Raw genomic sequence first — 22,171 nt, 5'->3', positions numbered from 1 at the left:
ATTTGCTTGACTAACTTATGGCCTTTTCTGCTAATGCTTCATGGTTGTCTTACAACCATTTAGGACGCTGCATTGGGATACAGATCCATCAGTTCTTCAGCTTCACTCAGATTCCGATTTGGGGTATTGAATAGATTTATTACCTTCCCTCTTTTATAATTAATTTGATTCTTTGTGAAACTGTCCTAATTTTATTTTGTTTAAATTTCTAATATGCAGTATATAGTTAGGAAAAGAGTTATATTTTACTGTGACACCTCATTTATCCTCTAAAATTCAGTGAAAAAAATAGTCTGTGTGTGATTTTTCCAAGTACCCTAAGTCTACCTATTTAAGTGTCCGGATTCCTTTTATTATTTCTATATTTTTGATGTAAGTTTTTCTAAGATGTATTACAAACTTCCCAGGCTTTTTAAAATACATATTCTACATGTAACTCAACTTTTTCTGGGTTACTCAATATGAATATTAATTTATTTCCCTATATTAAAATTCACTGATGATTTCTAAGGTTTTGAGTGGAACAGAGCTGTTGGTCTCTACACTATGGTCCCAGATTGCTGTTGATTTATTCATTTATTCATTCATTTATTTATTCTAGTCTCCAGTGCAAAATATGTTTGCTGCTGCCATTGTGCCTGACTGAGATAGCTATTTTCCCTTCATAATTTGCAGCTTCTAAAACATATGACCAATACCTTTAGAATGATGTCTAAAGTAAGAGTAAATATGCCTTGAATTAGGGCAAATAAGGAAAGTACATGAGCTTCTTGTACATTAACTAAAAAGCCTCTCTATTGGCTGCCCTGAGGCTTCCCGAACCCCAGTTGTTTCCTATTCTCAGTTAAACTAGTTTTTGGATAAGTGAGGTATTACCTCCCTACCCTTCTACCTTTAAATCTTAGACTATTTTGTTTGTTCTAATATTGTGATTTTTTTTACCTATTAAACCTTATATGTATTCAAGTTAGTAACTTGTTCATAATATTGTTGGCATGACCATTTTCCCTAGATATGTGAGTGATTCGCTTTTCATATGGTTTACATTTTAAAAATCAGAATCTAATGGTTCTTATTTCAAATTTTATTCTTAGAATACTAGATTATTTTACATGTACTTAAATTTTCCCACTTAATTCTTTGATTATGGTTGTTTGTTTTTTTCTTTTTTTAAGGCTAAGATATTCCTAAAGTAGAAAACACATTAAAAATTTCTCATGGCCCACATTTAGGACCTTTAGAGAAAATCAGTTTTTTAAATCTACTAATTTTATTATCCTTTTTTTGTACAGGATTCTAAAAGGATGTTTATATAAACAAAAGTTATAATACCAATGATATGTATGTAAATTTCAGATATCCCGCTTGCTTGATATTCTGGAAGTCACAACAATGTCTTTATTAGATATCCTTTTAAGACAGCTCCATAATTGAGAACTTCTTTGGGAGTTTGGATGCATGCTTTATTTGGTTTAGGATTTAAACATCTAGTATGATAACCAAGACAAGATCCCCCAAATATCTAATAATATCTTTGGTCCATTTTCCTCAGCCACAACTCTTCTTCTGTTTACCAAAAAAGAATGTTTCGCCTCTGAAGATAGAAGTAACTTTAGTAGTTTTATGGTACTCAAAAGATCTGTTGTTTTAGTTTAGGTATAAAATACCTGCACTGTAGTTTATCCATACTTGGATTGTGGACAGTATGGGCCATGCAGAGATTAGCGATTTAAGTTTAAATATTTCATTTTAAAATCTAAATTGCATGATTCTCAATTTCTGTAAAATATATGTAGAAAAAAAGGTTTTCCATAGAAACCCATTTTTCAGTCATAAAGCTGAAGTCTCCTAATAGTGAAGGTATCTGAGTGAGGTCCATGTTATCTGACTCGTCAAAAAAGTCCAGAATCATATTTCTGCCAAAACCAACCATAGTCCATAACCAACCATATTCAGCAGACCACTTTGAAATTTCTATCCTCTTACTCTATTATTGCCCACACATTTGCTCCAAGAAACTAAATTATTTGCCTTTTTAGAGTGAAAAATAAACACCTTGAATGATTCAGAAATATCTTTTGGTTTTGCTACCTTCTAATTCTTTTGTTAAGATAAAGCTAATTCATCCTTCACCTAAAATATCTTGAGTAAAACAGGGATTTAAATTACAATGTTGGGTACACAATGTTTAATTGTTACTTTTCCAAAATAACATGGTTTGATGTGTTTAAATGTATCATTTGTTGTATTTAAAAACATTTGTGTTCACTTTATTTAGACGAGGACCTATTAAACTTGGAATGGCTAAAATTACACAAGTTGACTTTCCTCCTCGAGAAATCGTGACATATACAAAGGAAACTCAGACTCCAGTTATGGCTCAACCCAAAGAAGGTGAATATCTGTCCTTAATATGATTGTCATTTAAGGCCCCATGTTTAATAAGTGGATTGTTTTTTTATTTTTCTGCATTTTTTGTTTTTGTTTTTTGGCATATTTTCTTAGGGAAGCATCATAAAACTAATGCTTTAGTGTTTCTATATTTATGTATTCGTTTTTCAGAGTTTTAAAACTTTTTCTTTTAAAAGTTAATAACGTATAAGCTATATACATGATTATTAATTTTCTTGACGTAAGTTTAAGTCATTCAGTTTTTATTTTGTTCTGTTTTAGAAGCAGAAGAGCTTAGGAATGTTCTATTTCTGTGTCACTGAGCATAATTCTTTCCTAAAAGAGCATATATCCACAGTGAATGAAATCATGTAAATTATTTTCTGTAGTGCATATTGTATTCTAATATGTTGTAATTACTATCCATATTAATCAACAAATCTAGATCTAATTCTTAAACTTTCTCCTCAAACCATATACACATATGGTTTTATACCTTACTTGAAATTTGCATTTTTAATTGCTTAGTTTTGAGATGCATATAAATTTTAAAATGTGAACATGTAAGTTAATTGCCTTTGAACTAATTTGAATATATAGCTACATAATATAAGACTGGTGTTTTTTAAAAAATTCTTTTTTCCATTTTTATTTTGTAAGTAATTAAAAAATTAGAACAATCATGATTTGTTAGATAAGCTGATGACCCAGAAGCACAAAGTAAACTGTATTCTTTTCCGTTGGAAATTATTTGGGGCAAGGCTTCTAGCATCATCATACTTCAGCTTTGCCAAATTTTCCCTGAGAATAAGGACTGTTGCTTCTTCATTGCTGTTATGTCTAGACTGAGTAGTGCCTGGCCTATAGTAAGTACTCAATAAATATTTGGGGAAGGAATTAATTGCTTTTACCTCCTCAGGAGAATGATTTTGCTTGCTTGGGATATTTATTTTCATGTGTTTATTCTGGAACTAACTACTGAGAAAATAGGTTATTTTCCAGTGTTAATGCTACAATATAATTATTGATGAAATTGGGTGAAAAAGTATGATTAGTTTCAGTTCTTGATTTGAATGTCTATATTATATCCTAATCATTATTTGCTCTTAGATACATAAATGAAACCGTTATTTCCTTTATAGTCTTTTTGAATTCCATGATGACATACTATGTAGATGGAAATGTGCTGTTATTTTGTGTTCTATATATCCCTCTGAATGCTTTGAACAAAATCGAACCTCTTAGCATCTTTCCAATATATTATTTTAGCTATTCCTTTGTAACAGTTCTTCACACTTCATGTTTAAATTGATAACTGAAAATTTTAGCAGCAAGAGTGCCTACTACATATCAGGTACAGTGTGAAACTCTTTACCTCTAATTCTCTCACCAAAACCTTGAATGTTAAGGATTGGTTTGGTTTGCACATGAAGGAACTGAAGGTAAACAAGATCATTTATCAAAGGTCACATAGCTAGTAGCTAAGATTCTAAAGCAAGTCTGACTGTCCAAGGTGTTCTCTCTCTCTCATACTGCCACTGTAGCAGCACTTGCATGCTTGTATGATAGTATGTTAAGAAATTCAATTAATCGTATAATACTGTACAAACATAGATACAGAGGTATAACTAAAACAAGAATTTTATGAAATAGCACCTTCCTTTCTCTTAATATATTTCATTTTTTAAAATGTTGACCAGGGTGTACTAAATTTGTTGCTTTAGACCTATACCTTGAAAAACACTTCATTAAAGGATAACATGGTTTAGTTACCTTATTTATTGGTATATCTGCATCAGGATAATATCATTTTTTAATGATTGCCTAAGAATAATACATAAACAGTTTTTATCTTCATGGTGTTAAACAGAATTTTTTTTCACTGATAGAAGATGAAAGTGACAGGATAGGTGAACTGAACCGAGTTTCTAATGGGTATGCCTGTGTCAGCACCACTATCTTTAAATTTTTCATGAGTGGACTAGACATAGATGTTAATTCTATAAAGGTCCATGTTTATTCATTTGCAACCTAACAAGTATTCATTGATTCTACAAGTTTACTGAGTGTGTGCTATATATGAAAGTGCTAGATTATTCTTTCTTTGGTTTTCTTAGTTTCAGATTGGGGGAAGAAGAGTGAGAAATGTATCCAAATGCCATGAGGCCATCCTTAGCCTTTGGAGGTACTTACTTATAAAAATGAGATACAATATTGAATGTCAACCATAACTAAATATATAGGTATATATAGTCACGGGATGTGGAGTACCACATAGGGAAGATAGTCGATGGTATTGTAACAGCTATATAAGATGTCAGAGGGGTAGTAGCTCAGGGGGGCGTTATCACTTTATGAGGGGTTTAAATGTCTACTATGTTGCTTTGTACACCCGAAACTAATTTAAAAAATGAGATCATTTCCTTTCTATGTCGTTACAGTTATTTTCATGTTGGAGTCTCTTACATTAAGTTTCTTTTCCCAATTTGTGCAAGTTTTCAGAAAGAGGGAAAGAAAAAACACTGAAATTAAGGTTGTATAATGAAAACATTTTGTGCTTAACTATACTTGTATTTATCCATTGCTTTAATACAGTGGTGCTCAAACTAAGCCTGGCTTGTTCCTGTTGAAGAATTATGTAACAAATTCCAAAACTCACCATGAGACAAAATTGCCAGAATCACAATTTGAGTGTAACAGACAGTAAATTAAACTTGGGTAGGCAGTGTAATCAGTGCAGAAGTAATGTGAGTTACCAAATTGAAGATAAAAATTGGTCTTAGATTTAACTCTTCCATTTTTTAAAAAATGGTTGAATTTATTGTTTTAAAAAGCAATTTTTATTCTGTGTTGTTTTTCTTTCCCCCTATTCTAGCCATCTTCTTGCTTTCGTGTTTACTCTGTAAGTTGGTAGTACTGTTTCTGAACTGAGGTTCTTTGCTGTTTTAAAGCGCCTACTGTGAATGAAATTGATAAGGAACATGCGACCTCAGTCAATTTTGTTCTCCACAGGTAAAAAGCTTCACATGGCAGGAGTGTGGTGCCCACAGATACACTCCTGGAAAAGTTACATTCTTCCCAAGTTTTTAACTCTTTTGAAAAATCATTATTTTTTTCTTACCCACCTCTCAGTATAGAGTTTTTTTGTTTTTGCTATTCTTAGAAATAGATTTTTAAAGAGGAAGAAATCCTGTTATCTAATCTAATCTTGTTTACACCTGAGGATACCGAGGCCCCAGGAAGTTAATTGATGAACATGTGTTAACAGTGTGAGAGAAAATCAGGGCTTCAACCAGAACCTGCCTTTTGAGTTTTAGTGAAATGCTGTTTTCCTTACACTATTCCCCTTTCTTATATGTGTGTGTGTTTTGTAATTATTTTTGGTTTTGGTTTAGTAGCAGATATTTTTATTCAGGTACATGATGATTAGCATTTATAAGGTGTAGGAAAGTATTATATGTAAATAGATCTTAATTTTTTATTGTATGATCTTAACATCTGGAATCCATGCTTCCCAAGTTATACTAAATTTGTGGGTCTTATGGTTAATATTACCCTTGTCTAAAATGTATTTTTGAAAAATTCAGGAATAAATAACACACTTACTAAATTAGTTTTAACCCTCACAGAACCTATGAGAATATAAATATAATTGAAAATTGAAGCATTTGTTCTTAATCTTGATTGAAAGACTTTAATCAGCATATCTGAATTTATGGCCTCCGAAAAATGTAATATTTATGAGATCACAGATAACAGGATCTATATAAAATGATGCTAATACTGCCTAAATAAAATCTGAATTTTATATATAAAAAAGACCATGTAGAGAGAGAAATTCTGTGTTAAAGTAAATAGTGTAATTAATTACTCCTTTCTTATATGTCCTCCAAATTAGCATTAGATCTGTATTCAAAATATTTTCTGATTAAAAAGTCTACTATATATTTTCCTTGTTGAAGATCTAAATTATTAAGGAAATTCAAGTGATCTTGCATCTAACTATAGATGTTTAAAAAAGAAAAGGAGTGGATTCCTTTAATGTATTAATGAAGCTTTCTCCCAATATAAATTTTCTTAATATTGATTTTAAAGAGTAAGGTATAAGAAGATAAAATTAAGGACAAAAGGATTGAAAATGAAGTGATTCAAAATGATGTTGATCCAGAAAAGAAAGGGTTATTTTGAAAATACTAAAGGAAAAATCATATCCAACCTGTATTTTTAAAGTAATGATTGAAGCATTTTCCTTTAATATTCATTTTTCTGGAAAGTGCTTATGAAGTTATTCACATTGAATTTTTGTAAATTAAATAATATTTTATATGAAAAACTTTTCCTGATTTTTAGAACGGAGTGTCAACTCCTTTGTACCATAAATAATTGGACTACTTTTTAAATTCGGAATTCTTAATAGGATATTAAACTATCTTAAAATAGGGTACATCAGTATAATGAAACTACATAACAAACTTATAGACAAAAATGTATTTCCTAAACAAAATTAATACACTAATGATAGGATTTGTTTTTCACTTCATATTGAGATTAATTGTGATAAGTGATAGATTAAAAAGTATCATTGTTTAGTGAGGATTTCCTGGGATCTTACATATTACCTGTTAAATGAGTTGTAATATTTTAAAATAATTCAAAGTGTACTTTGAGGCTTATTAGCTTAGATGTCTCTTAACTAATATGACAGACAGATGAGAAAACTTGCTCCGAAGACTCCTTTCTTCACTTTAACAAAAGCCACCCATTTCACAGATGATTTAACTTTGATTAACCCACTCCATTTTAACAGATTATTCCAACAACTGGAATTTCATTCTGCGGTGTTATTTCAAGGTGCATCTTAATTTACAGAACAGCTTTTCTTTCCATCTCACCAAAATACATCACAATTTTGATGTTAACTCAAAGTAAAAATTCAATGGTTCATTAAACCTAGTCTTAGCATTCATTGACAAGAGATTTGTCATTTTAAAAGTAACTGCTACTTTTATGCATTCTTTACTGCTCAGTTTATAACCTTGGATTCCCTGTCAGAGAAAGCATGGAGTTAACCACTTAGCATATTGCAATGAATATTCATCAATAAATTGATGTGACATGGCAGTCCCATTTTTCAGTCTTCCTGTTCTGTTGCAGTCTTTTTCATTTTTAAATATATTACAGCTTACCATGTAAGAGGGACTTGCTTAGCAGATCTTTAAAATTTTCTAAATACTATTATTTTTGGTGGTATTAATAGTCCTTTAGAAACTATTGTATTAGTTTTTAATAAGAGTCGTATAATATATTTGTTTCAGAGGAACATTCTCTAATCTGATGTTAGGCATTTTTACCAAATATATATAGATAATTGCTTAAGATCAACTTTGTAATAAAAGTATTATGTTGTGTAGTTTTTAGGAATAGCAAATCATTTGTTTTTATGTTCCTTGAAATTTTATTTAGCTTAATCATTTTTACAAAGCTTGGGTTTAAATATCTATCATACTTTTAAAATCAGTTTTGAATCTATGTAGAAAGGGAGGTATATGCGTTCATTCTAAAATAAAATCCTGAAAACATGTATTTAAATAGTTGATATTCATCATTCAGCTACAACTAGAATAATCTATATAGGCAAATAGACATGGCAGTTGCCGTATAGTAGATCACTGTCTAACATACTTCATCTACATTTTAAATTTTGAAAGAAAAGAGTGTCTGTAAACAAGATCTTTTCTGTTAAATATGTAGATTATGAGGTCACTTAGCACTAAAGTACTGACCATGTGCATTATGACAAGAATTTGACACCTGTCATTGGAAATGGTACTTAGAGGCCGTATAATGCAACACAGTGGAGGGAGGAGAATATGATGTGGGTAGGAGGCTGTAATTTATAATTCACAACGCTCAAGAATGGCCTGTTCAGGGCGGCACAAAATCCGTCTTTGGTTTTAGGATTTATGTACAGAACCCTACTAGTGAACAGAATTGATCAGGATAGCTGATGGTATTAGCAGGAAATGGAAAAAATACATGTATTCTCAGGCTTAATTTTTAATTGATGTAAATATCCTATTCTAAAAGGCAACTTTTAATTTGAATGTAATTTATTTTATTACGTTACACCTGCAGGTGACTTTATGGTAGTATTTCATTCTGATGTTTGAGCAATGTAGAATTGTTACCAGTTATACTGTTTTGAGATTAATAATCCGTTGTATATGAGAATTCATCTAAAAAGGAGTACTGTCTTTCTGTTTCTCTGTGTGATTATTTTGTCCAAAAAAAGCTTTCATTTTTTAAGTAGCACAAAAGCTGTAATTGGCATGCTTTGTAAGGAAGTGTCAATGTGCAAGAGAGTGGCGATCACTAAGAATTCTTTTACGTGTTCTTTCCCCTTTGCACTACCGCCTCCTCAGCGGGGTCACTGAGATCACTAGCTTTTCTTGAAATGGCCATTTTCACTGGCAGGTGCATTATACCCTGTATTTTCAGATTGTTTTTCCATTCTGAATGTTTGGCAGGTTGATTGCTCTGGCTGCATTGACGGAGAAAGGGCTGACAAATGCGGTTGGGCTGGCTGAAAAGACAGTGATTACTGTTTTCCTTTGTGGCTGATTGAGGCCCTTGAAAGGAAAAATTTTAACCTTCACCATTTGGTTCAAAAGTATGAGCATATATTGAAATCATTCGTGCCATTTATCCTAGTTCTGTAAACTTGTCAGAACGTAAAAATCGCTCAATTTCAAGTAATGTAGGATTGGCATACGTCATTATCATTTTGATTAAGTTGGAGGTTGTATCATTGTGTGCATTATACAGTGTCATTTAAAGCTTTCTTTCCTACAGGTACGGTTATATTTTTATTGCTTATACTATAGAGATAGAAAGATTTTCATAGCTCTCCAAACCTAACACTATGTGTGTGGTTTGGCAGCTGGTGTGGCCTACAAGCTGCATTTTGTTTGCAGGGAAAAGGCTTATCTGTAGGCCTCCTGGAGTGTGGGTAATTGCACAGGCTCGCCATTGGGGAGAGACAGGATTGGAAGCAGTCAAGCGGAAGAATGTTATGCCATCCTATTGCCACCTTGTAGCAGAAAGACACAGTCCCAGCAGTGCCATCTGGTTGTTACTATCTAGTCAGCTGGCCTGGCTGCTGGGACCATGACTTAGCAGCTGGTTCCCATCCTTGACCATTCTTTTGTGTACGTCGTATGTATGTGTGTTTTAGATAATTCTGAATATGGGTCAGGGAAATGACATAACTAACAAGTGAAGTTCCCTTATTGAATAGGCTCTCATTACTTGAGATGCACTCTGCTGTAGACGCCTGCTGCCATTCCCGTATAGACAAATGACATATCTGTTTAGGCAATAAAAATAAACATTTTCTCCATAAAAATCCATCTCAGAATGTAGTGAAAGAGAAGGTAGGCAGAGCTGTATGTTCTATAACATTTTAAAATGTTATTTTAAGTTATTTCCTGGTTTGGGAATATAAGAGGAGATTTAATAATAAAAAATGTCTTATAAACATTGTATATTATCTCAATATATATTTTTATTCAAGTTAAGAAAACAGTTTCAGGTACTTACTGTCACATTATATAACGGTAGATAATGAGACTTGCATTTAAAATGACAGAATAGAAAATGTGGTCTCATAGCTATTATCTTTAAAATCTGCCTCTCAAATAGCAACCTGAGAGTTAATGTAAGCCGTTTATGCCATAGGAAGACCCATTAGACACACTGATGGTTTCAGATCACAAGTAAGCAGCCAGCTCTGTAGGCTATTTTAGACATTTGATTTTCTTCATTCTACAGCATTAAAGTGTCAGCGTGCTACATAAAACTATGCAGGAGTTGCGTGTTGTTCTGTCTGGAATGATAAATGCTTGCAAGCTTTTAGAGATTTCTGTGAGGAATTCATCCTACTTGCTTATATATCTTATTTCAGTTTATGTAGCTACAGAATTTGGTATGACTGTTGATGAGGTACCACATAGGTAGGTATAAAAACTATAAAAACCAGGAGGTTCCACTTAATTCTTTCTTTAAAATTGTGTTGACAGAATTCGTATTATTTGTACTTGTTCCGTCGTATCAGTGGTTTACTTTTGCTTTTATGTAAAGAGATATGATACCTTCTGAATACTACTTCAAAAATTATCAATTATTTTCATAAAAATAATTTTAGTGTTATTCTGTTTTTTTCAGATGACGAGGAAGAAGATGATGTAGTGACTCCTAAACCTCCTATTGAACCTGAAGAAGAGAAAACTTTAAAGAAAGATGAGGAAAATGATAGTAAAGGTATCTTACAGAATTTAACTTTAAAAATTTTGTTGATTCCTATTAAGATTTCTTTTATTATGCATTAAAGTAGAATAAAATGCTCTAAATCAAAGAGGTGAATCTGATTGAAAAGAATGTCTGCCATTCATTGATCCAAACTGTAACAGTGAGTTGACCTGATTTGACTGATATAAATCAGACTTTAGAAAAACATTTGTTTTCTAGCCCCTCCTCATGAACTGACTGAAGAAGAAAAGCAACAAATCTTGCACTCCGAGGAATTTTTAAGTTTCTTTGACCATTCTACAAGAATTGTAGAAAGAGCTCTTTCTGAGCAGATTAACATCTTCTTTGACTACAGTGGAAGAGATTTGGAAGACAAAGAAGGGTAATGCTTAATTGCTAAAATTATGGGTACAGCAGTGTTAAATCCTTTAAGATTAAGAGTAAGAAGTTTAACACATTTTTTTGTGTTTGGTCTTTTCTGTAGAGAGATTCAAGCAGGTGCTAAACTGTCATTAAATCGTCAGTTTTTTGATGAACGTTGGTCAAAGCATCGGGTTGTTAGTTGTTTGGATTGGTCATCTCAGGTAAATTACAACAAAACTGGTTGCTGTTAACTCATTTGTGAATTGGGTAGTTTTAGTTTTAGAAACTGTTTAAATCAATATGTAATTTAAAATAATGATGGTTCTAATGCTATCGTATTCATTTTGCCTCATGTACTATGGAAGAAAGGATTGGAAACATTCTTTGTACTTAAAACTCAAGATATTTTTTATGCCACAACCCAGTTTTACTTATGTCAATTGCTCACCAATCCTTTGGATAAAATTGCAACACATGCTTTAACTAACTGTACTAGTTTAAAGTTCTAATGTTCCAGTGAGCATAACTCTAGAGATATCTTTTTTGGTAAGGGTTAGGTATTATATTTTCAGAATAATTTGATAAAGCCTGTTGAGTAACTAGGAATGTAAAACAGTTCTTATTATCATAGCATTTTTTTTCCACTTGATTTTTGCGACCAGTATCCAGAGTTACTTGTGGCTTCCTATAATAACAATGAAGATGCTCCTCATGAGCCTGACGGTGTGGCCCTTGTATGGAATATGAAATACAAGAAAACGACCCCAGAATATGTATTTCACTGCCAGGTAAGATGGTCTTTTACCAGTCTTCTCCACGTTTAAGAGTTCATTAATGAATTTAGACAAGTACCTTTTTTCTTTTCTTGTCAACATAATGATTTCATTGGATTGGCATTTACTAAACCACCCCATGTTTGCAAACAGATGTGAACAGAAAACTGAAGACGTCTCAGTTCAACATGATCTGTCTTTTGTAGCTTTTCTGACATCTCTTATAATGTTTAATCACACCTAAAGTCCTTTACAGTTGTGATTTTCTGTTATTGTGATTGATTGTATAAAAGAACTCTTTTATAAAATGTCTTTTCTACAGGGAGTTTCTCAGGAACTTATTTGCTGAATATACAATTAGACTGTTGGCCCACTGAATTACTTATACATGGCCTGAGGAGTTGGAACTAGATAGTTTTAAGTAGAAACATATGTTTGAAGTAGGAAACAGATGCAGAGTTTTAAAGTGGATTTAGTGGAAGGTTAGAATTTGCAAGCCTTTTTTTGGTTGCATAAGTTATAATCTTTTAATAATGTCCTAATTCTGAAAAAACACTTACCTAAATCAAAACTAGCATATTCTCTGTTGTCAGATGACTGTCGGAGGCCTGTGCAGAGCCAGTTATCTTTTGATTTAATACTGTAATCAAATGAAATACTTTTTTGCTTTCTTTGATAAGTTGCTGAAACATATTTATGTAAATAATCATTCCATTTGACTTTTAAGCAAAAACTTTTCTAAAGATAAATTTTTGTATTCTGAAACAAAATGAAAATTTTTAATGAATTTATTTATTTTTATAACCTCTAATACCTTACAATAAAGGGGAAATGTTTTGGATACAGATTTATTTTTATAATTTGTCAGGCTTCTTCCATTTGAACCTGGAGTATAAAAATCTTACTTATTTGCAGTCAGCTGTGATGTCTGCTACCTTTGCAAAATTTCATCCAAACCTGGTTGTCGGTGGTACATATTCAGGCCAAATTGTGCTGTGGGATAACCGTAGCAATAAAAGAACTCCAGTGCAAAGAACTCCACTGTCAGCTGCTGCACACACAGTAAGTAAAAAGATTATTTCCATTAGACTTCTGTGCTCCTTCATCATTAAATACTTAGGAGTGTCCATCAGAGTAGTCTCAGAATCTGTTTCCTTTGATGTATGAATTCCTCATCATTTAGTAACCAAGAACAAAGGCCTTTTTTGGGGTGGCTAATCTGTCTTACTAGAAACTCATCTCTCTTCCTAGACAACCTTTTGTTAATCAACAGAATAGCATCAAACTTCACATTAAAAATGCCCTCAAGATATGAAACTGTTTTCATATGAAACAGAATCCTGTGATTATGCAGTAAAAATTGTTTCATTTTTTGGTAAAATAATCCCAGAAAACTTTAATATCTCTTTCTTCAGCATCCTGTATATTGTGTAAATGTCGTTGGAACTCAAAATGCTCACAATCTGATTAGCATCTCTACTGATGGAAAAATTTGTTCATGGAGCCTGGACATGCTTTCCCATCCACAGGTAGGCTCAACGTGAAAAACTCTGAAATTTTGAGGCAGACGTTGTTATTTTTCAAGTCTGTATAAACCCCAGCTTATGTTTTTCCATGAATGTTTCATAACAACATTTTATTATAATGGTTTATAAACCTAACCATGTGTTAAATAGTTTGTTGTGTATATACTTTATTTTCGAACCTGATTCACTTAATCAAAGTCAATTTATGTAAGTAGTAAAGGAATTGTTTACAAACCAATTAAAACTAGAAATTTGTCTTAAAAAATTAAAAATTGCAAGTTTACAAAATAGCTTTAATTCTTTTCTATGTAGGATAGCATGGAATTGGTTCATAAACAGTCAAAGGCAGTCGCTGTGACATCTATGTCCTTCCCTGTTGGAGATGTCAACAACTTTGTTGTTGGGAGTGAAGAAGGTTCTGTGTACACAGCATGCCGCCATGGCAGGTAAATCTAAACTGGAATTTGTAATTTCAAATTCTCCCTTGAATCTCATTAAAACAAATTGCCCCCTTTTTAAGTAGAAATCTGTCCTAGAGCCACTCCTCATTAATGACAAATTATTTGAGGTCAGGTATATAAAATTAAAACAAGTACTTTTTAAAAACAAAAGGTGATTTTGGATCACGATGTGTTCCAGATTTTGAGGGTTGTGGTATATTGTGGTTTTGTATGTGTGCGTGTGCTCACAGAAGTTAGTGGCGGGAGTTAACATTCAGCAATTACAAATGCAATATGCACATGCCATAGACTGACCTTTAAAATTGTAAAGGAGATTTTCAGTCATTTTCCCATTTTATTTGGACTTTGAGCTTTGGTTCGGTACTGATAATTGTACAGTAATGTCACGTACACATTTTAAATTGACTAGTATTTCACCTGCTGTTCAATCTGTTTTAAAATTGTCTAGTTGTCTGTACCTTATCAGTTGCTTCCTTAAAAAAAAACTCAAGTGTCCAGTTTTCCTCTCAAATACAGACCACCTTCACTTCAAAGCTTTTGATTTAAAAGTAGCCCAGATTTTCTCTCCTACATGTAGTGTCCCTTTGTCTCTATTTCACCCAATCAGATATTGGATTTTTGAGTTCTGTCGTCAGCAGCATGATGTTCAAAAATGTACTTATTGCTTTAGTTATCAAATCTAGTCCAGTTATCAGATCTGGATAGAATGATGCTCAAGTTATTCTGATGAGTTATGAGCACAGTTAAGTTTGTTGAACTATGTCAAGCTTATATATTTAGAAGTGGTCAACTTAAAAAAGAAACTTACAAAATTTCCTTAACATTCTTACTTTTATGAAATAGCAAAGCTGGAATCAGTGAGATGTTTGAGGGACATCAAGGACCCATCACTGGCATCCATTGTCATGCAGCTGTTGGAGCAGTAGACTTCTCACATCTTTTTGTCACTTCATCATTTGACTGGACAGTAAAACTTTGGACAACTAAGGTATCTTAAAAACAGATGTTTGCTCATTTGCTCAGGTTTCTAACACAAGGTGGTGCTCTAATACTACATCGGAAAGATGAAAAGCTTTCTGATAGTTTAGAATGATTAACTGATAGATCGAACCTGATAAGAAGTTAAACAGAACATGAGTGAGCTACTATATGTTGTAGTTTTCAGAATAGTGTGCTGACAAATATGGTAGCCCCACATACAACCAAAGACCAGTCTTTCCACCACTTCAGGCGTTCTAGGTGCTGAATTACCTACACCGAACTGAGTTGGGGAAAAAGCTCCTGAGTATCTTCATAGCACCTCACAGAGCTGTCATACAGCCCAGCACAAAAGCCATACAGTTTATCTTTGTAGAATTTTAGAGGCTTGTTAGAACTACAGTGACTCACAGAGCTGATGGAAAATGGAGAAAAACGGATAAAACTGATGTACAATAAGTCCTATGTGATAAGGCTACACATCATAAATTTGAATCATTAAGAAAGTATTGTATAAAAGGCATGGATGCATATGTATTTTCGTTTTCCACAATAAATAATTTAAATAGTGTTTTTTTTTATTTTAATAAGTTTCATTTATTCAGAAAAACCAGTTATGTTATAAAGTGCTTCCTGATTCACCAGCAATTCTAAATAAAGGTGACATGGCCCTGCCTCATTGAAAGCCTCAAGGCCAATCCGGGTAGGGAATGTTACTTTCTGTGATAGGCCTTGTATTAATAGTTTCATTTGGCCTCATTTTAAAACTTAAATGCCTTGACTTTGCTGTCTAGCTTTTCTGTTTTGCATTGTTCCTGGCAAAGCTGCATACTCAGAACATCAGATTCTATTTAAGTTAAATTTTAAGCTATAGTTTTTATGTTTCCATCTGCCTTATCCTAAATGTTGACCTTTTGAGTAACTCATCATGACACAAAGTTTAGAGTCCTGTTTTGGTTCTTCAATTTTTTTTTTTTCGGAAAACCTAGTGATCTTAACAACTGTTCTTTGCTATTACAGTGAACTCATTTATTAAATACTGGCTTCAGAAATCGGGGATGAACTCGCTGTTCATTCTTGTCCTTTCTTGATGCTTACTTTCAGTCTAATACGAAGTGAATTAGAAAACTTTGCCTCTAAAAGCTTGCCTTTTAAAATTAAGCATTTTCAGGTTTGGCATTAGCAGGTAGAAAAATAGCACTTACTATAAGTCTACTGAAGGGAAAATGTGGAAGAGTGCTTAACACAGTGTCTAGCATGTACCGAACACTTAACTGTGTTCAGTTCCTCCTTTGTCCCTTCATGCGGATCAGACAGAGCCTGAATGCATTTAGTCACTGATCTGTTTTCTTTCTTGGATTGTTCTTGAATTTTTATTCTTTTAATGAGATTGATATAGTGGAAAAAGGAAGAAGATTCCCACAAACATAAGCAAAGAAATGCATAATCTAGCTAGTAAAACCAAAGCAAGATGCAGAATTGGAAAGAAGAAGCCAACTATTTCTCTCTAGGCTGCAGGCAACATTGTAAGTGGCTAGAGTTCTGGATGTGCTTTCACCTTAGTAGTTCTTTATATAGACACAGAAGACATTACATCTTTGTTAGATTTTTGGCCAGCTTCCTCTTTCAGGAATTGGAAAGATTCTGTATCTATTTGTAGATTTATTATTATTTTTTAATATCTAAGGGCTTTAGTTTGCTAGCCTTTTAGCCTTAAATTTGAGGCTTCCATCCTTACACAGGTTACTAACAGGATTGGAAAACGAGGAGTTTGTCTTGCCTAAATAAGAACAGAATTTATGTCTGTGAAAGACTAATTGATGCTTGTTTTTGTGTTACTACACAGTTGGTCGATTAGTGGTTGATATTTTTTGTTCTTGTATTTTGCTGTATTTCAACATACAACCGTCTCTGAATAAGAATGACAGGCAGGTATGTCTCTTTCTTTGCTAATTGGGCTAGGTGTTTCTTCCTTCTGTGAGCTTCACTGTAGAAGCCTCATTTATTCATTCAACTATGATACATGCTTCTCCCCTCTTCCCCACACATACATAACCTCTCCAATGTTAGTGGCCGAAGGATGAGCCAGCATAGAACAGGGTGTTTTTATACATGCCAAGCGCCCTCTAAAACTTTATCAGAAGAATTACCTTTCAGTCTAACTTTTCTGCACACAAACAGTTCTACTGTTTGAAGGACAGAACAGCAACAGTCTGCTGAGTAAATATTTTTTATTTGGCAATAGCATGGCTCTCAATGTCATTGTTTTGATCTTAGATTTATACTTCATGATTAATTGTGTTGCTGGGATTTATTTCTACCCTGCCAAACAACTTGACAGAGCCTGTGTGCTCTCCAGCACAAAGGTAATGAATAATAGGCAGGCAAGGTTTTTAAATAATCTCTTTTTAAAAACTTTGTTCCAATTCCATTTTAAGCTTTTTAAACAAGAATGAATCATTAGATATTGCCATATCTGTGTCCTTTTAAGATCTGGCTCTGCCCCAGTAGCAAAATAAGAGTACTTTTTCTCTCTTTCTGTAAGTCCTCTCAAAAATCCCTAGAAATCTCAATTTGGCACTGCCTCAAATTTAATTTAAACTAGTCTACTTCTGTAATCACCTTCTAAATTTTGTTTATTCCAGAATTTATAATACAATGCCATGACAGAGTTCTGGGTCATCAAATTGTTTTCATTACTTTTTTGAACTCAGTTATATTTAGTAAAAAAAAGAGATAGAGGATTTTCCACATTTTGGTGAAGTTTAAACCAACCAAGACATTGCTTCTAATACATTTTTAGGATACTGTTACCTTTTCAAAATACCAAATTTGAAAATTCACAACTGAAGGCACTTTGGCAGGCTTGAAAAATATTACGAAGAGTATGTGAGGAGTAAAAGCTTCTTGAAAGTAACTTGAGGATTCCCTAAGAGCTCGACCTGGGGTAAATTAAGAGGTAGACCTGTTGAATTAGTTTAATGTTCCAGTACATTTAACGATACTTATTACAGATTACTCTTAAAATATGAGTTATTTATTTGGGGGACAAAATGTTTTAATGTATATGCTAGCCTCAGATCAATGTCTGTCAGAACCACATTGACCATAAAGTAACAAAATTAAGATTGTTAATGTAGTAATTTCTTAGCATTGGTAGTTTTCAGACTTTTGTAGTCCATACACACCGTAACATTTTTTTACAGTCTCTGATGTCTTAAATCCCGTCTTTATTTTCACTGCTTTCCTATTTAACTCTCAGAGAATACCAGCATTTAAACAGGGTTAAAGAGCTTTTACTAACACTTGGAGTAGCAATTGTGTACATATTAAAGAAGTTACAATGAAAAAATGCTTTGAGGTTGGGGTGTTTCTTGGGGAAGTCCATTGACCATCAGGACCCAGTCCTCCATGGCGGCCACATTTACCAGAGTAAGTTGCTGCTGGCCAGTGTTCAGCCTGTCCTTTGCATATTTAAAAACTCGGTTTTCTCAGTCTGCTAGTGTTGATTAGCTAACTGGAACACGCTCCTAAGACACATATACATTGGAGAAGGTCAATTTACTAATTTATGATGAGAAACTGCCAGAAGACCCAGATACTCATGCTGGCCTGACCAGCTCATTGTTTCCCTGTAGACAACCCACATGGGAAGCCAAATTATAATCAGAAGATTGCTTGGTGAGCAAGGAATTGGAACAAAAGAAGTTTTCTGATTTGAATGTTTAATGGCATCAAGGAAAGATATCCTGATTCATTCCTCTTCACATAGAGATAGCCTTGCCATGGGTGGTAAATTCTCAGAATCCATTGCTGAGACTCTCTCCTAAACAATGCTTGTATTGGGTACTGTGGTCATTTTTCTTGTAAGACTCTGCTTCTTTGTATTTCCATTGTTTTTAATAGACAGAGTCCTTCTCAGAAAGGTCATATCTTCAGTCAGGTTATTAGGAAGGTATTTCTGATCTTGGAATCTTTTTTTTTTTTTTTTTTTTTTTTACAGAGGATCTATTTCTATTCTGTTCCAGGTGAGGACATACTTATTTTCCAGTCCTCTGGAGAGCACCTCACTCATGTATTTACTGCAGGGACTCTGGTTATTAATCTAGAACTCCCCAGTTGCTGCAGAAAAATACAGAATTACTGTATTAGCTTCCTAGGGATGCTGTAACAAATTGCCACAAACTACGTGGCTTTAAAACAGTAGGAATTTACACATAGTTCTGGAGGCTAGAAGTCCAAAATCAAGGTGTTGACAAGGTTGGTTACTTTTGGAGGCTCTCAGGGAGAATCCATTCCTCTGTTCCATGCCTCTTTCCCAGCTGCTGCTGTTCGCCAGCCGTCTTGGTGCTTCTTGGCTTGCGGCTGCATCACTCCGGTCTCTGCCTCTGTCGTCACATGGTGTTCTTTCTGTTTGTCTCTATCTACATTTTTCTCTTCTTTTAAGACAAACAGTCATGCTAGATTTAGGGCCTGCCTGAATGCAGTATAACCTCAGCTGAACTTGATTATTTCTGCAAAGACCCTGATTCCGACTATCATCACGTTGATAGGTTCCAGATGGACATGAATTTGGGAGGAGGAGATTATTCAACCCAACCCATCACCATAAAGAACTCAGAAAAAATATGGCTTGTCCTTTGACCATACAGTATTTATTGTCACCACTGGGCCAGAATGAGCTACCTTTGCTTATTTAAATGCTATCTATCATTCAAAGAAGCTCTTTGCTTTGATTCATTCTTTTAGCAAAATATATTGGCAAACCTTTTCTTTGTAAGCATTTTAGAGCTCCAGTGACCTTTAGACATTATCTAGGTCAGTGGTTCTCAGTTTTGGTTGCATTAGAATCACCTGGGCAATTTTTAAACCTTTTAGTGCTCACCTGGCAGCCCAAAGTAATTAAATCAGAATATTTTTAAAGGGGGAGACCCAGGCCACAGCATGTTTTTTTAAATTCTCAGGGTTGGGGGATTACAATGTACAGTCAAGGTTCAGAACCACTGATACAAAACCTTTGTTTTATATGAATAGTGCTGCGATGAGCATAGTTGTAGATGTCTTCTGTAGACACAAGCACTCATTTCTATTAGGCATAGACCTAGGAGTGAAATACTTCACCATAGGATATGCATAATTCCACTTTAGTAGGTACTGCCAGGCAATTTTCCAAAATGGTTTTACCAGTTTATAATTCACTGGTAGCATGTGAAAGTTCCCTTGCTCTGCATCCTTGCCAGCACTTGGTATTTTCTGCCTTTTTTCATTAGAATCATTCCCAAGGAGAAGGATTTTTGGGTCATATGTTAACTCTAATTAGCATTTTGAGGAACTGCCAAACTTTTTCAAAGCAGCTACACCAGTTTACATTCCCACCAGCAATGTATGAAGGTTCTGATTTCTTACATCCTCACTACCAACAATTGCTATTGTCTGTCCTTTTCATTATAGCCATTCTAGTGGTGTAAAGTGATATCTCATTGTGGTTTTGATATGCAGTCCCCCATGGACAGTGATGTGGAGCGTCTTTTCAAGTGCTTATTTGCTATTTGTAGATCTTCTCTGGAGAAATCTATTCAAATCCTGCCCAATTTTTAATTGGGTTGTTTGCCTTTTTGTTAATGGGTTGTAGGAGTTCTAAGTACAAGTCACTTGTCAGATACATGATTTTCAAATATTTCTCCCATTGTGTAAGTTGTCTTTTCGCTTTCTCAAGGATATTGTTTGAAGCACAAGAGTATTTAATTTTGATGTAGCCCAATTTATCTACTTTATCGTTTGTTGCTTGTGCTTTTGGTTTTTTATCTAAAAATCTATTGTCGAGTCCAAGGTCACAATTTACTCCTATGCTTTCTCCTAAGAGTTTCATAGTTTTACCTCTGATACCTAAATCTGTGATACATTTTAAGTTAATTTCTGTGTATGGTGTTTGTGTATGCATATCCAGTTGTCCCAGTGTCATTTGTTGAAAAGACTGTTCTTTTCTCATTTAATTGTCTTGACACCCTTATTGAAGATCTGCCATAATAACTTTGTGTGGGATTTGACTAAGATCCTTTTTTGTTGTTTATTGTCTACTAGTGAAATGAGTTTTTCTCTGCTTTTAGGAGGGAGGGAATGGGCAAGGATAGCTTTCCTAGTTTTGCAGTCTAGGATAAAGCTCTTTCTTGTTTTTTTGCAAAGTGGATCTGTTTATCTATCTATCTTGTACTTTCTGAGTTGCTCCTTTTCTGTTCGTCTTCACCACTTGTATCTGAACCTTCTCTTTCCTTTGTCCCTTTGGGCTGTATGCCACGACTTGGAGTTTACTCCCAACGCTTTCTCTTTGGTGAGACTTTGTCTTGAAAAGGAGCTTTGGTTTGTTAATTTTGAGAGTTTACGGGGCTCAAACTGCACCGTTAGCCCTTACTTATATGAATTGGAGTCTGCTAGCATTTATTTATCAATGAAATCTGCTGCTGTTCTCAGACTGGCCCCCAAGCCGTCCACTGAGCTTCTGCCGTCGCCTGTGAGGCACTTGTCTTCTGTGCTCCAGCTTCGGAAGCCCTCGTGCTTCCCACACGTCTTCCCTCACAGGTGCTCGCACTGTGCAGGTCTTAAAGTTACCAGAGGTTTGTTTCCACCTGCTTTCATTTGAAGCTTTGTCTCCTGGTTTTGTTGTGGATGTTGTCTGTGGATCTTTGGTTTTGCTATCCTTGTTGCTTTGTCTGGCTTTTTGGAGAGAATTAGAGATTGAAAAAGTGCAGGGTCATTGCTGTCATCTTCCCAGAATCCTCTCATTGACAAATGTTTTTAAAGCACATTCTATTATATCCTTTTTAAAAACAGCATGGTGTCTATAGGTTAAAAAGAAAATGCGATCCAATAGTCAATTCTTAGTTCATAACTCCAGATAATTCTATAGTGAAATTATAGGAACTTTTTCTAGACTGAGTTAAATGTCACAAAGTGTTGTTATACCTGTTGAATGTATGTCGTCTTTTGACTGTGCTAAGAATCAACTTTTCCCTTTCAGAATAACAAGCCTCTGTACTCATTTGAAGATAATTCAGACTATGTTTATGATGTTATGTGGTCACCCACCCACCCAGCTCTGTTTGCTTGTGTGGATGGCATGGGGAGGCTGGATTTGTGGAATCTCAATAATGACACAGAGGTGAGCTGGAAAATAACGAAAATTGCACTGAAAAATAGAAAATTGGAGATTTATTGAATAATTTGTGAAATTCTTTTTATCCCAAGGAATGTAAAAGGGCTCTGTGATTGTAGCATCATCACAAAGAAACCAAATAAGCTTTGTACCCTAAATAATAAACAGCATGCTGTGCGGAACTGAAGGGAGAAATAGTGTTGCCAAGAGCACTGGGGCATT

At 34.1% G+C, this 22,171-nt stretch overlaps 1 protein-coding gene across 8 annotated transcripts in view; it reads left to right on the top strand.

The window, feature by feature from the left end:
- Window positions 1-22,171, top strand: part of DYNC1I2 (dynein cytoplasmic 1 intermediate chain 2) — a 45,721-nt gene that overhangs the window by 19,605 nt on the left and 3,945 nt on the right. For 5 of the 8 annotated variants that reach the window (XM_033112625.1, XM_033112624.1, XM_033112627.1 and 2 more), the window contains 11 exons: window positions 64-123; window positions 2,279-2,394; window positions 10,615-10,710; window positions 10,918-11,080; window positions 11,183-11,282; window positions 11,724-11,849; window positions 12,750-12,896; window positions 13,250-13,363; window positions 13,673-13,806; window positions 14,665-14,809; window positions 21,815-21,955. In XM_033112625.1, coding sequence (XP_032968516.1) covers window positions 64-123; window positions 2,279-2,394; window positions 10,615-10,710; window positions 10,918-11,080; window positions 11,183-11,282; window positions 11,724-11,849; window positions 12,750-12,896; window positions 13,250-13,363; window positions 13,673-13,806; window positions 14,665-14,809; window positions 21,815-21,955 — 1,342 coding nt within the window. The remainder of the gene's footprint in view (window positions 1-63; window positions 124-2,278; window positions 2,395-10,614; window positions 10,711-10,917; window positions 11,081-11,182; window positions 11,283-11,723; window positions 11,850-12,749; window positions 12,897-13,249; window positions 13,364-13,672; window positions 13,807-14,664; window positions 14,810-21,814; window positions 21,956-22,171) is intronic. The other 3 variants (XM_033112630.1, XM_033112629.1, XM_033112631.1) reach the window with 1 other exon arrangement.

Source organism: Rhinolophus ferrumequinum, chromosome 8, assembly GCF_004115265.2.
Source record: "Rhinolophus ferrumequinum isolate MPI-CBG mRhiFer1 chromosome 8, mRhiFer1_v1.p, whole genome shotgun sequence".
Lineage (NCBI taxonomy): Eukaryota > Metazoa > Chordata > Mammalia > Chiroptera > Rhinolophidae > Rhinolophus > Rhinolophus ferrumequinum.
Note: the sequence above shows the minus strand (reverse complement) of the source record. Positions and strands in the feature narration are given on the sequence as shown.